The 12,742-nt window shown below is 38.2% G+C and overlaps 1 protein-coding gene across 5 annotated transcripts in view; it reads right to left on the bottom strand.

The window, feature by feature from the left end:
• Positions 1–12,742, bottom strand: part of dennd5a (DENN/MADD domain containing 5A) — a 99,518-nt gene that overhangs the window by 806 nt on the left and 85,970 nt on the right. For all 5 annotated transcript variants that reach the window (XM_067457273.1, XM_067457600.1, XM_067457513.1 and 2 more), the window contains 9 exons: positions 8,666–8,794; positions 8,217–8,338; positions 7,744–7,889; positions 7,096–7,214; positions 6,833–7,011; positions 6,630–6,712; positions 6,413–6,536; positions 4,102–4,270; positions 1–1,407 (listed from right to left, as the gene is read on the bottom strand). The exon at positions 1–1,407 is cut by the window's left edge and continues 806 nt beyond it. In XM_067457273.1, the coding sequence (XP_067313374.1) occupies positions 1,224–1,407; positions 4,102–4,270; positions 6,413–6,536; positions 6,630–6,712; positions 6,833–7,011; positions 7,096–7,214; positions 7,744–7,889; positions 8,217–8,338; positions 8,666–8,794 (1,255 nt within the window). In that variant the 3' untranslated portion in view covers positions 1–1,223. The remainder of the gene's footprint in view (positions 1,408–4,101; positions 4,271–6,412; positions 6,537–6,629; positions 6,713–6,832; positions 7,012–7,095; positions 7,215–7,743; positions 7,890–8,216; positions 8,339–8,665; positions 8,795–12,742) is intronic.

The following is a 12,742-nucleotide window of genomic DNA, read 5'->3' on the forward strand; positions in this document are numbered from 1 at the left end:
ATGTTTTTAAGTCTCTTACGCTCACCAAGGTTGCATTTATTTGATCAGAAATACAGTAAAAACTGTGAAATATTATTACAATGTAAGTTTTCTATTTTTAAATTTTTAAAAACAATAATTTATTCCTGTGATGCAAAGCTGAATTTTCAGCATCATTACTCCAGTCTTCAATGTCACATTGCTCAATTATCATCAATATTGGTGGTCATTTATTAATAAATAGTACTTATTATCATTAATGTTAGAAACCATTTTTTTCTGTATAATAATTATTTCAGGATTATTTGATTTATACAAAGTTGAAAATAACATCATTTACTTGAAATAGATTTTATATTTCAAATCATATGCATCAATGTTGAGTAAAAGTATTAATTATGGTTTCCTTAAAACATTAAGTAGCAAAAAATAACTTCAACATTATTAATAAATCCTCATATTAGAATGATTTATGAAAGATCATGTGACTCTGAAGACTGGAGTAATGATGCTGAAAATTCAGCTTTGCATAAAAAAAATAATAAAATTTCTATTTTTACTGTATTTTTGATCAAATAATTACACCCTTGGTGAGCAGAAGAATCTTTTTTCAGAAACAAAAAGATAAAACGTTTGACTGGTGGTGTAATTTTTTTGGGTGAACTGTCCCTTTAAACGAATTGCATTTGGAGGGAAACCACACAAGCCCCTGGAATATAAAAAAAAAAGATCCTTTTTCCATTTTTCTTTTAAAGTAAAAATATGAATTCCCCACAAGTTGTACTTATAAAGCATACTTCTACATAATTTGCTTCAAACTCTGCATTGTGACAGTATGGATTCGATTAAAGCACAGAGCAAGCAACCTGACACATATCAAAATAACACTGTTCTTCTGTGAAAATATAATAACAGCTCTTCTTACATGTTTCCCTTTTAAATATAGCCATTGTCAGCAGTCCACAACAACAACGAAAAATATTGAGCTTTCAATAAAACGGTATACCACAGGTGGGAGTTTTTTCACCTTTCCGGAAACGTATGGATCAAAATAGAGGACATATCTGAATGTCCGTTGATAAAAATGATGACACGTTTGAAAAGGCTCATTGCACTTAATATATGGCAAACATGACAGTAGCTTTAACGTAAGCCAGGTTAAGTCCTTTTGTTCAAGTCTCTCCATGTAAAAAAAGTTAGTCCATGGTCCCGCTGATCTGTGTTAGTTCTTTATTCAGAAGCCGCTAGATCCCGATGCCTTTGACGAGCGAGGCCTCCAGCGTGATGTTGAATTCCTGCAGAGTCTGAAGCACTCGAATCAGAGAGTTCACCAGGGAATGATCCTTTAAGAGCGCCGCGTCCTCGTACATCTGTGCTGTGATTGGACACTCGGCGAGGAGCGCGATCCAGTGGTGCAGCAGGTGATCTCTGCAAGCAGAAAGAGCACACGTGACTGACTAAGACGAGCCAAGGCGATGATGAAACAACACCACCGTCATTAACTCTTTCCGCGCAATTTTCCGTATTTTGTGAGAAAACACTTCCCGGCCAAACACGGAATTTTCCGTGTGTCCGTGTTTTCACTGTTAGACGCTATAGGGGGCGCTATTACGCATCTTCTGAAAGAGTTCTGAATCTCCTCATAAAACACACGCGAGGAAGACGCAGTAACACGAGCGATCGTATGTAATCATATGCTTATGAATAATAACACGGTCATCACCCTTAAAGGGTTAGTTTACCCAAAAATGAAAATTATTTCATTAATTAATCACCCTCATGTCGTTGGACACCTGTAAGGACTTCGTTGATCTTCAGAACACAAATGAAAATATTTTTGTTGAAAGCTGAGAAAGGCTTCAAAAAGGCCTCCATTGGCATTCAGTACATTCCCACTGACCCACTCACAAGACCTATAAAGGCACTAAAGACTTCGATACAAAGTCCATCTCACTACAGTGGCTGTACAATAATTTTACAATGCGACGAAAATAGTTATTGTGTGCACAAAAATCAAAATAATGATTTAATCCACCAGATTTTTTGACGTGAACTCGACGCATGCACGAGAATATGACGCAGCTCCGCCGTTCGAATCATAGTGAATACATGACCCGGAAGAGCAGGAGCCGCTATCCAGTGAGTTCACGTCTGAGAAAGACAATATCTTGGTGGATAAAGTCATTATTTAGATTTTTTTGCACACAAAAACTATTCTCGTCGCTTGGTAAAATTATTGTACAGCCACTGTAGTGAGATGGACTTTGTATCGGCGTCTTTAGTGCCTTTATGGGTCTTGTGAGTGGGTCAGTGGGTCATTCAGAATGTACTGAATGCCAATGGAGGCCTATTTGAAGCCTTTCTCAGCTTTCAACAAAAATACCTTCATTTGTGTTCTGAAGATGAACGAAGGTGTTACGGGTGTCCAACGACATGAGGGTGAGAAATTAATAAAATAATTTTCATTTTTGGGTGAGCTAACCCTTTAAACATCATATAAATCTAAACTACTGGTATCTAATGTTACTAAATGAAATGTCGACCCAGTACGAGCTACAGGACTGAAGCTTTAGGGGTGTTGATGGACTCGATCTGCTCCATGTGTGTTTGATCATCATTCTGAATCGGATTTGGATGTAGTTTTTGTAAAAGATTTTCTCAGCTTTTTGCTCAGTGTTGCTTTTTTATGAAACTTACCCATATTTAAGTGTTGATAAAAAAGGAAGGCATGAAGCTAGAATAAAGCTTTTTTTGTTCTTGTTTAAAAGAAGAGGGTCAGCTTATATTCATAAAACAAAATAGTCTAGGGGCTATTACATTTACCGGTAGGTGAAAATGGTCAAAAACCCTGGCGATGGCTGGCAATCAAATCAAATATTTGCGATTGTGCTTGCTGAATAAATGCACTTACACTGTGTGACATCACAGTCTTTTTGCTGTTGTTTTTAATAGAAAAGCATACGTTTTGAATTATTGGATTACTAGAAATTGCAATAATTGGATTACTAACTATTTTTTATTTTTTATTACTGGTTCTTGTTCAAACACACCACGCAGTGAAAGAGAACTCATTTCGGTACGTTTCGCAACATCACCCAGTTACACATTTGCATATGCCGGCCTACAGGCTGCTTTGGCCCACCCTCAAGGAATAGTTGGTTAAGAGATTTTGCTATGGGTGCTTTCAATATCCCTCCTTGTTTCCTCGCTCCTCCGTTCTCCATCCTTTGACCCGGAAAATGATGGAGCTCAGCCATCTTGTAGGAGATCTCAATTCTCTAATTGCACCGTGAGGAGGCGAGGATGGAGGAGCGAGGAGCTTCCTGAGGAGTCATGAGCGAGGATACACAGGTGGATCCTTTGCAGAAGTGTTTTATCGACTAAACGTAACGCACGCATTAATTCTCCTCCCCCTTTATATCGTGCCACAGTTTATTCATTATTATATTATTATGTTTACATGTACAAGACATAAATGTTTGTCAAATAATAACAACTGACAGTTGCAGATTTATATCAAAGCACAAGAAAATGAAAGAAACAAATAGAAACTAATACTATACAATGAATAATTCGTTGTTAATAATAACTGCAGTTACCATGTTAATATTAATTAAAATATGGACAAATGTGGTATTTTGAGGAGGCTGAAGCTCACAATATAAATAGTTATCTTAAATGTTCAAGAATCCCGACTAAATTCATTGACTGACGACGGTTTAAAGTGACGTTAAAGAGAGCGAGGATATCATTTCACTTGATTCAATTCCTCCGTCCTCGCGTCTTTTCCTCGCGTCCCGAAGGGGTGGAGCTAAGGCGTGAGGAAAGGAAGCTAGGAAAGGAAACGAGGATGCACAAATAAGAATTGGGAAGCACCCTATGTCAAGTTAAATTTCCTTTACATGCTCTAAACAGTTGACCAATCAGAGCAGACTGGGCTTATAGGGACAGGAACAAAAGCAGAGTGTTTCAGGCAGAGGGTCAAATAGATGCTGCAGAAATATACAGATTTCAAATCACATTTAAAACTTTAAATCATGCAAATATATTGTAGCAGACCCCAAAAATAGTTATGAAACACGTTGAAAAAAAGTTGAAAATTCAAAGTAAATAATGACCGACCTGGCCCCGAGACACACGAGCATCTGGAACTTCCCGTCTTTGCCGATGTTTCTGGGTGTGCTGTTGATGGCGCGCATGAAATGGCAGAAATGACGCACTCTCATCTGCCAGTTCTCGTCCTGGGTCATCTGACTCTGTTCCGCACTCTCAAAGTAAACCTGTGATTTTTCTGTGGTAATATAGAACATAAACAGGAGGATTTATGATCATTTGCAACATTTTGAGTTCTCATTCATGTTCCCAGTGGGATATCGGTTATAATAAACTCCTAGTGTCAGCTTCAAACTACAGACCGCCCACAGTTCTTGCACTAACCATCTAACGCACTTCCACAGAGAACCAAGATTTAATCTGACTGGCTGTCTTTAAGAAACCTTTTTTATAGTTTGTATTATTATATAAATGAGCTTCTTCCAGGCAAGTGTGGTGTATACACTGTTGGTTAAATGTCTGGGGTCTGTAAGATCTATCATAAAAACAGTAATATTATAAAATATTATTACAGTTTAAAACGTTTCCATTTAAATTTGTGCAAATATAATTTATTCCTGTGATCAAAGCTGTATTTTCAGCATCATTACTCCAGTCTTCAGTGTCACATGATCCTTCAGAAATCATTATAATGTGATGATTTATGCGCAATATGCATTTCTTCTTATCATTATCAATGTTGAAAACAGTTGTGCTGCTTAACATTTTTGCCAAATAATTTTCAATATTTTTTCAATCTGCTCTTCCTGTCTAAGGCCGCATGTACACTGCAGGTCTACATGCACAAACCGATTTGGTGATCGAATTTTTTTGATGACCCGATTACATCGTCTTTTAAAAGCGACTCGTATTTGATATTTGCATTTAGACTGTACACTGGCGAAACAGAAAGGAGTAAAACAGCGCAATATGCAATGGTGGATACAGACAAAATGCTTATTCAATGTTTTGCTTTCAGCACTACCTTTAAAGGTCAGCCTTCGTCTTCCATCACGCCATTAGTGTCATGTGATCACAGTTTGTGAGTTGACATCATTCGCCTCTGTCCCTTTTTCAATGACGTGCGATTTGCATTTATTGGGCAATTTCCAATTTGACTGATTGCATGGCAGACGCACATGCACGTATGCGAATCATATTTCAGATTTATTACCACGTGAGTGAGGCCTGAATCAAATCTGAGGATATCGGAATTCATGCGGTTTTTTTCCTGCTTACATGTTCACGTCATATCCGATCTGTGCCACGTGAGAGGGAAAAATCTGAATTGGGTCACTTGAACCATGCAGTGTAAATAGGGTTTAAGCAGGCGGCCCCTGACCTAAATATTCAGCACATAAAATATTCAGTATATATAAATATACAGTATGAACAACACCTAGTGATGTCTAACATGACAAGAAAAACTCCTAACACATTAAGTATGAGAAATGGGCACACAATACTAAGGGTGCTTTCACACCTGCCTCATTTAGTTCGGTTGAATCGTACTAGAGTTGGTTTCCCTCTTTGGTGCGGTTCGTTTGGTCAGGTCTGAATGCAGCAATCGCACTCGGGTGTGCACCAAAAGCGGACCAAACAAGTGTACCAAGACCTCCTTGAAGAGGTGGTCTCGGTTCGTTTTCAAACGAACTCTGGAGCAGTTCGTTTGTGGTGAGAACGTGATCCGACCTCGAACAGAACCAACTGCAAAAGTACTGATCATTTTTGGACTGAACCAGCTGCCGTAGTTAACTGCGCTGACATTATGTGCATGACATTACCTGATAGATCGTTGGAAATATTTTCGGGAAAATAAGCATGTAATTTAAGAATAATTAATGCACGCCTCCGCTTGAAGTGATGAGTGTTGCGCGCTCGCCGTCTGCAGTGCATTAGAATGTTGTTTTCACGTCGCATTCGCGCTTCATTATAGAAATGTTTTGTTCGCATACTGTGGTAAATACACACAGTGTAGTGGATTATGGCCAGGGACAAAAGTGGCCCGCGCAGTCGTCTCTCCATAGTGTTATTATAGTTTGCTGGCTTTGCCTCTTCTGTTGGAATTTTTCCACACGTAACGTAAATTCTGACCAATCGAAAAGCTGTTTAGGAAATACGCCATGGCCAATGAGTGATGTTGTCACGTGCCTGCGTTTTGGTTCGTTTCAACTGGTTCGGACCAAAGCAATCAGTGTGGTGTGAAAAGAAACCAAAAAAGCTGAAAAATGCAACAATGTATAATTGTTTGCCCTTGGTTAGGACCAAATTAACCGAACTAGAGATGTGAAAGCACCCTAATAAGAAAAAATATTTTATGGAGTGCAACAGTATTTGTTACCCAGGAAGTCCCAAATGAAGACGTTCTTGAAAAGGCGCGGTGACTTGAACCCGTGCTGGAACACCTGCTCTAGAGCCCATACTAAACCATACTCTCCACACAGAAGCAACGTGAGGCTTCCTCTCTACAACAGAAGAATAAAGAAAGATCATCAATATGTACTGATTTCATCCACAGTTCTCCTTTCTGCTGTTTGTTTTTACAGAGGAAAAAATACCTCTTTTTCTGGCTTATGGAAGTGTTTGACGATGCCATTAATCGCCTCTCCCACACCTTCCTGGATCTGGCCCGTGTTTAACTCTAGTGGGCACACAATGGGACACACGCTTGAGACCACAGCAATATCCTCCAGCAATAAGTGCAGTTATGAAATCTTATAAGATGTGACTTTTGACTTTTATGAAATTTTCAAGTACACACTTGGTTTGCTGTTTGGCGAAATGGTGACAAATCTTCGCATCATCCCGGGGGATTGCTGCATTGGAGGAGTCCGGCACATTCTCTCCTCGTTCTCCATGTTAGTCACCAATTCGCCCACAAGTATCCTCTCCAAGCTGCCATCATCCACTCCTTTACCCAGCCAACGGCCGCACGGAAACCTACACAACGACAGACCGGCAGTCAGTTAAGGGGACTAATTATGAATAATGTCATTTTGGTGCTATTCAAATCTCAGTACTCACTTGTAGGTGTGCCCTGTGATCCCATTGCGGACCATTACGCTCTCCACTAGCCACTTAGCGTACAGCCCTGAGTTATCATGGCCCATCTGTATGGTGGTCAGCTTCCCCAGGTTCTGGCACTGTGCGAAGAACAATTAAAACGAAGAATTATATAACAAAACTCAACCAAACAGATTAACAAAACAGTAAGTCATCTTGGGGGTTTCAATAGTCAATATCTAGCATGGTGCTTAAAAATACAGCAATATATATAGTAAAACTTTACTTTATAGTTTTCAATGTATTATTTGTTATTCTTATTTTTCTTAATCTAATTTAAATGTATGCATGCTTGTATGTACAGTATGCATGTACAGTATGTATGTACAGTATGTAAATGGTAAATGGACTGCATTTATATAGCGCTTTTAACAGACCCATGGCCATCCAAAGCGCTTTATATCTTGCCTCACATTCACCTATTATGTATGTATGTATGTATGTATGTATGTATGTATGTATGTATGTATGTATGTACAGTAATGCATGAACAGCATGTATGCATGTACTCAGAACTCCTGAAAACCACAACAAAAACTTGTGTGTTTGTGCACACTTTGCGAATAAAGTTCATTCTGATTCTGAAACAAATCATTTTAGGTTAGTCACCTCAAATGTAATCTCCAGAGTGTTTTTGGGAACCTGCAGGACCCCAGTCTCAGCTAGTTCCCCTGAGACACACACCCAGGGGTTGGCCGTAAACATGGAGCCACCCAGTTTCTTACTGGGAATGATGACCACATGGTAGGGTATCACTGTGAACAACAACAAGGGTGAGGTCAAGAGAAGTTTATTTGCTATAAGAGTTAATATAATCAATATACATGGTTTAATTTAGCTAGTGATACTATATTAAGCAACACCATGGATATTACAGTGATGTTATGCACATTTTATTAGACAATTACGTTTCCTGTAAGTAGGTTCCTTGAATGCGTTTGTGAATTCCATTAAAAAAAAATCTAAAATTAAAAACATTTCATTTTAATATATGACTGAACTAGATTGTTCTAACTTTTTTTTTGTTGTTGTTAAAATCTTAATGGTATACTGTGTCTGCAATGTGAGACTGAGGCTCTTACTAATTGTGGTGAAGACATTGGTAAAGCAGAAGTAGTCCACAGCGTTGAAAGAGAGGAGATGGTACAGGAACTGCTCTTTCTCATCATCACAGCGAAGGAAAGCGTAGCGCTTATAGAGTTTCCTTTAAATGAATACAACCAAACATGTTAAATCATACTACAGTGCCAATTTAAACACAAAAGCTTCAAAGAAACAGAGATGAAAGTTAAGTGCATGTTTAAAGAACCTAAGGAAAATGAGATCAGGTCAGAAGAGGACAAAGAATCCTTTACTGAGGATGAGCCACTTAACGGTTCAAGGCCCATTAATAATAAAAACAAAAACACTTCATTTTTAATGGAGCCTTATTCTTTGCTGTGCTACATCTCTGATTCCAAGTGTTCATCTACAGCATGTGATTTATGATAGTGCCTTCTATGTCACTAAAGAGCTATTCAATAAGTCTTACTTAGTGAGTTCATGGTCAGACAGGAGTTGTTTCAGGTGCCTGGACAGCAGTTTCTTCTCCATGGAGAGACGCACCCATGCCCTGGCCTTCCCAACATCTGTCTTGATCTCACTGATGTTCTGGATGTGCCTAAAGAATGAAAGACACAGGATAGATACTGATAACAGGACTTTAATAACCAATTTCCACTAGAAATAGGTAAACAAGTAAGAATTCAAGCAAAACGTGATGCCACACCGCATGAAAAGGTATATTGAGTTTTTGTCCAAACCAGCCGCAATGGTGATACTCTATAAGTGACGAGGTACTTCTGCGACGTTGTGGCGGACAGGTCATTGACTATAATGAAAGCCTGGCCAAAACCCGGAAACGAGCTGTTCTGTTGTCCTAAAGTCAATGTTTTTTTGGGGGGGGGGGTTTAATAGGCTTTTGGTTAAATGCCTGAAATAATGTCTATAACACAAGCTTAATATATGATATTCTATGACATAAAATACAGCAGTAATGAGACCTCAGAGGTTGTCTAGGACATTAAACATCCTCATCCAAACAGGTAAACTCATCTACTGGCTAGTCCACTTTCACAGCTTTACTGTTTATAATCGTGCTTTTGAAAACTAGTTCAAACTTCCAGAGAAAATATTTTTAGATAAAGAGGATAAAAAATAAAATAAAAATAAAAAGAGGTGTCAGAAGCTTGATGGTTGTGACCATGATGTACGTTTAGCATTTAAATTCTGCCGATTGTATTTAGACTTCAAAATTCCTAAATATTGTGTCCATTTCATTGACTTTATATAAGCAGCATCACACTCATAGCCGTGCGATATGGCTCTATATCCGCATGGCTATGATTCAGCCCTATGCAGTCACAGCCGTACTGATATAGATCCATACTGCACGGCTATGAGTGTGATATTGCATTTAAACAAAAAGAACAATGGCACAAGTGTGTCAATAAATAAGAAAAAACTACTTTTGTACGGAACTGCTTCCTTCCGCCACAGATTCAAATCTCAAGTTGATGGTTTAACAGATGAGCCCAAACCTAGTAATGAAGGAACACTGAGTCGCTTCACTGAAGCTTATTGTCGTATGTAGAGTATTATTAAAGAGAGATCAACTAAGCGAGTGGATTACCTGCATCTAGCTGATGTTCTTCTGGTCAATCTTGTATTCATAACCACAAAATCTATTCGAACGTCCACTGAGGAAAGCGATATCTTTGTCTTTGTCCTTGTAACAGATAAGGGGATTTCCTATGACAGCGCTAGTCAATGCATTTATAAGTTGCGTCTTATTGTTTACAACCTTGTTTCAGTCCCTTTCTATATAAGTCTTTGCTACTGATTCACTTATAGAGAGAGTCTTTGCTGCCATCTAATAAATGTAGCTAACTTTCACTGAAGTCAAAATCACAATCACTAACGTACCCTTTCTCAATACCAAATGCAGTTATTTATATAAAATATGTGTTAAAAAAAATATTAGCCATTATACAAGTATAAGAAGTTTGTACAATAGGAAATAAACAAGCAGTTATAGTACAGGTTTCAGTTAAATAAATATAGAGTTTAAAAAAAATATAAACTTTGCCCTTAGTTAAATCGATTTGCTCTGGAACAAGTCAGATTAATGAGACCAAAGACTGCCCATTTAATATTCCTAAAATGAATTAAACCTCATGTCGCAAGGACAGGCCGAGATGAAGCCGTTCTCTGCGGCTACATGAGCACTGAACGGCAGCTACCAAATAGACACTGTGATTATATGTCACGTATTTGAGGTCTAAAAAACTACATTATCGCCTAAAATACTCGTAAAACTACATTCTGTGACACAGTGGTATATGTAAAATGATGGTGTTTGCTCGTCCGTCATGACACTTGCTTTGAGAAATGTTGCAAGCAGATGGATATAAAAGGTGAAACGGTTCCAGTGCTGATACTAGGGGAATATCCCACGGCTGGAAAAGGCTCTCAGACGATCAGAATGGAGAACCAGAATGAACTGTTGTGTAAACTGAATTATCAGTATAAAGCTGCTGTCATATTAGGGAATTGTCAGAGGCAAAAGGGTCCATTATCTATTGTCAATAGTGTAGTGAAGTATGAAGCATGGCTCACACAAAATTCAATTTCAAACCAAGCAGCTTTCCGAGTTGTGTGCATTGCTATTAAAATGACTGGATTTTGTTCACAAAAAGTCACATGACTTTGGCAATCCGAATCATGTATCGATACGCTGATTCATAACCGTTCGAATCTTTGTTTTGAAATCGTTATTTATTTATTTTTGTGCACAAAAACTATTCTTGTCGCTTTATAAAATGATTGTAGAGCCGCTGTAGTGAGATGGGCTTTGTAACGACGTCTTTAGTGCCTTTATGGGTCTTGAGAGAGGAAATGACATTGGTGTCAATGAAGGCCTTTCTGAGCCATCGTATTTCAACAAAAATATCTTCATTTGTGTTCCAAAGATGAACGAAGGTCTTACGGGTGTCGAACGATATGATGGTAAGTAATTATTGACAGAATTTTCATTTTTGGGTGAACTAACCCTTTGAGAACCAAAAGAGCTCTAGCCGAGATACCTCCGTACACAGGCTCACGGTGCTGAACCCACTGCGTTCTTGCAGTGCAATGGGGATTTGCCAGCATTTCAGGAGAGAAAATGGGGGTGGGAGAAATGTCTCGCAGACTCCCTGGAGCATCAGCCAGCCTGCTGTCATCGCTCGCAGCCGCTATCATGCACGCCACGTCCAGACACATTCTCTTCCACTCCACCTCTAGTAGTCAACACTGTCTGGCCCTCCATTACATAAATGCATTACAGCGCTTAGTGCTGCCCTCCAGACTCTACAAACCGCAGGATTACGGTCTGCTGAAGCCATATTTTGAAGTAGACCTGGAGCCATTATATTAATGCACTAAACAATGTCATTGCCTTGCTATATTATGCTGACATCAGTAACACAAAGGTACTACTTTTATGATAAATACTGCCCCATTTTTAACACCAATTAACCATTTCTGTTGAATGCATTGTCAATAGGAGACGCTTACATGGCTACAGAGAGGGATGTTATGCCAAGGCTTTCCTGCACTGCTATGTCAAAGCACGGCTCAGCAGGAGGTCTGGTGCTTATTAGGCTGGAAATAATGTGGCGACATGAAACGTCTCAGTGCTTTCTTCACGCAATGTGAGGAATCCTATCTAAAACTCTCTCAAATGCAGCAGTCTACCGGTGTTTTCATAAAAAGGATATACAATTTCAGTTCATAAAAGTGTGTGATCATAAAAAATCTGATCCCTTATTTGACCTTGGGTTTCAGGATATATATATATATATATATATATATATATATATATATATATATATATATATATATATATATATATATATATATATATATATATATATATATATATATATATATATATATATATATATTCATATTTTCTTTTAGGAATAAGCAGTTTTGTTGTTGTTTTTATTCTTACAAAATCTGAACACACTTTAGATTAGGGTCCAGTCCTCACTATTAACCAACTATTAACTACAACTTTTTCCTCAATAAACTCCAAATTACTGCTTATTAATAGTTAGTGCGGTAGTTTAGGTATTGGTATGATTAAGGGATGTAAAATAAGGTCATGCAAAATAAGGCATTAATATGTGCATTATACGTGCTAATAAACAGCCACTATCATAGTAATATGCACTACTTAAAGGGTTAGTTCACCCAAAAATTTAATTTCTCTCATTAATGACTCACCCCAATGTCGTTCCTCACCCGTAAGACCTCCGTTCATCTTCAGAACACAGTTTAAGATATTTTAGATTTAGCCCGAGGGCTTTCTGTCCTTTGAATGTAAGTGTATGCCCACTTGCTGTCCTCGTCCAGAAGGTAATGAGAACATCATCAAAGTAGTCCATATGTGACATCAGTTGGTTAGTTAGACTCTTTTGAAGCGTAGACAATACATTTTGGTCTAAAAACTAAAAAAAATATGACTCTATTCAGCACGGTCTTCTCTTAAGCGTTTGTTTTGTTTTTTCCTCAAATAAAAATT

The sequence above is a fragment of the Pseudorasbora parva genome, chromosome 1 (assembly GCF_024679245.1).
Source record: "Pseudorasbora parva isolate DD20220531a chromosome 1, ASM2467924v1, whole genome shotgun sequence".
Classification (NCBI taxonomy): Eukaryota; Metazoa; Chordata; class Actinopteri; order Cypriniformes; family Gobionidae; genus Pseudorasbora; species Pseudorasbora parva.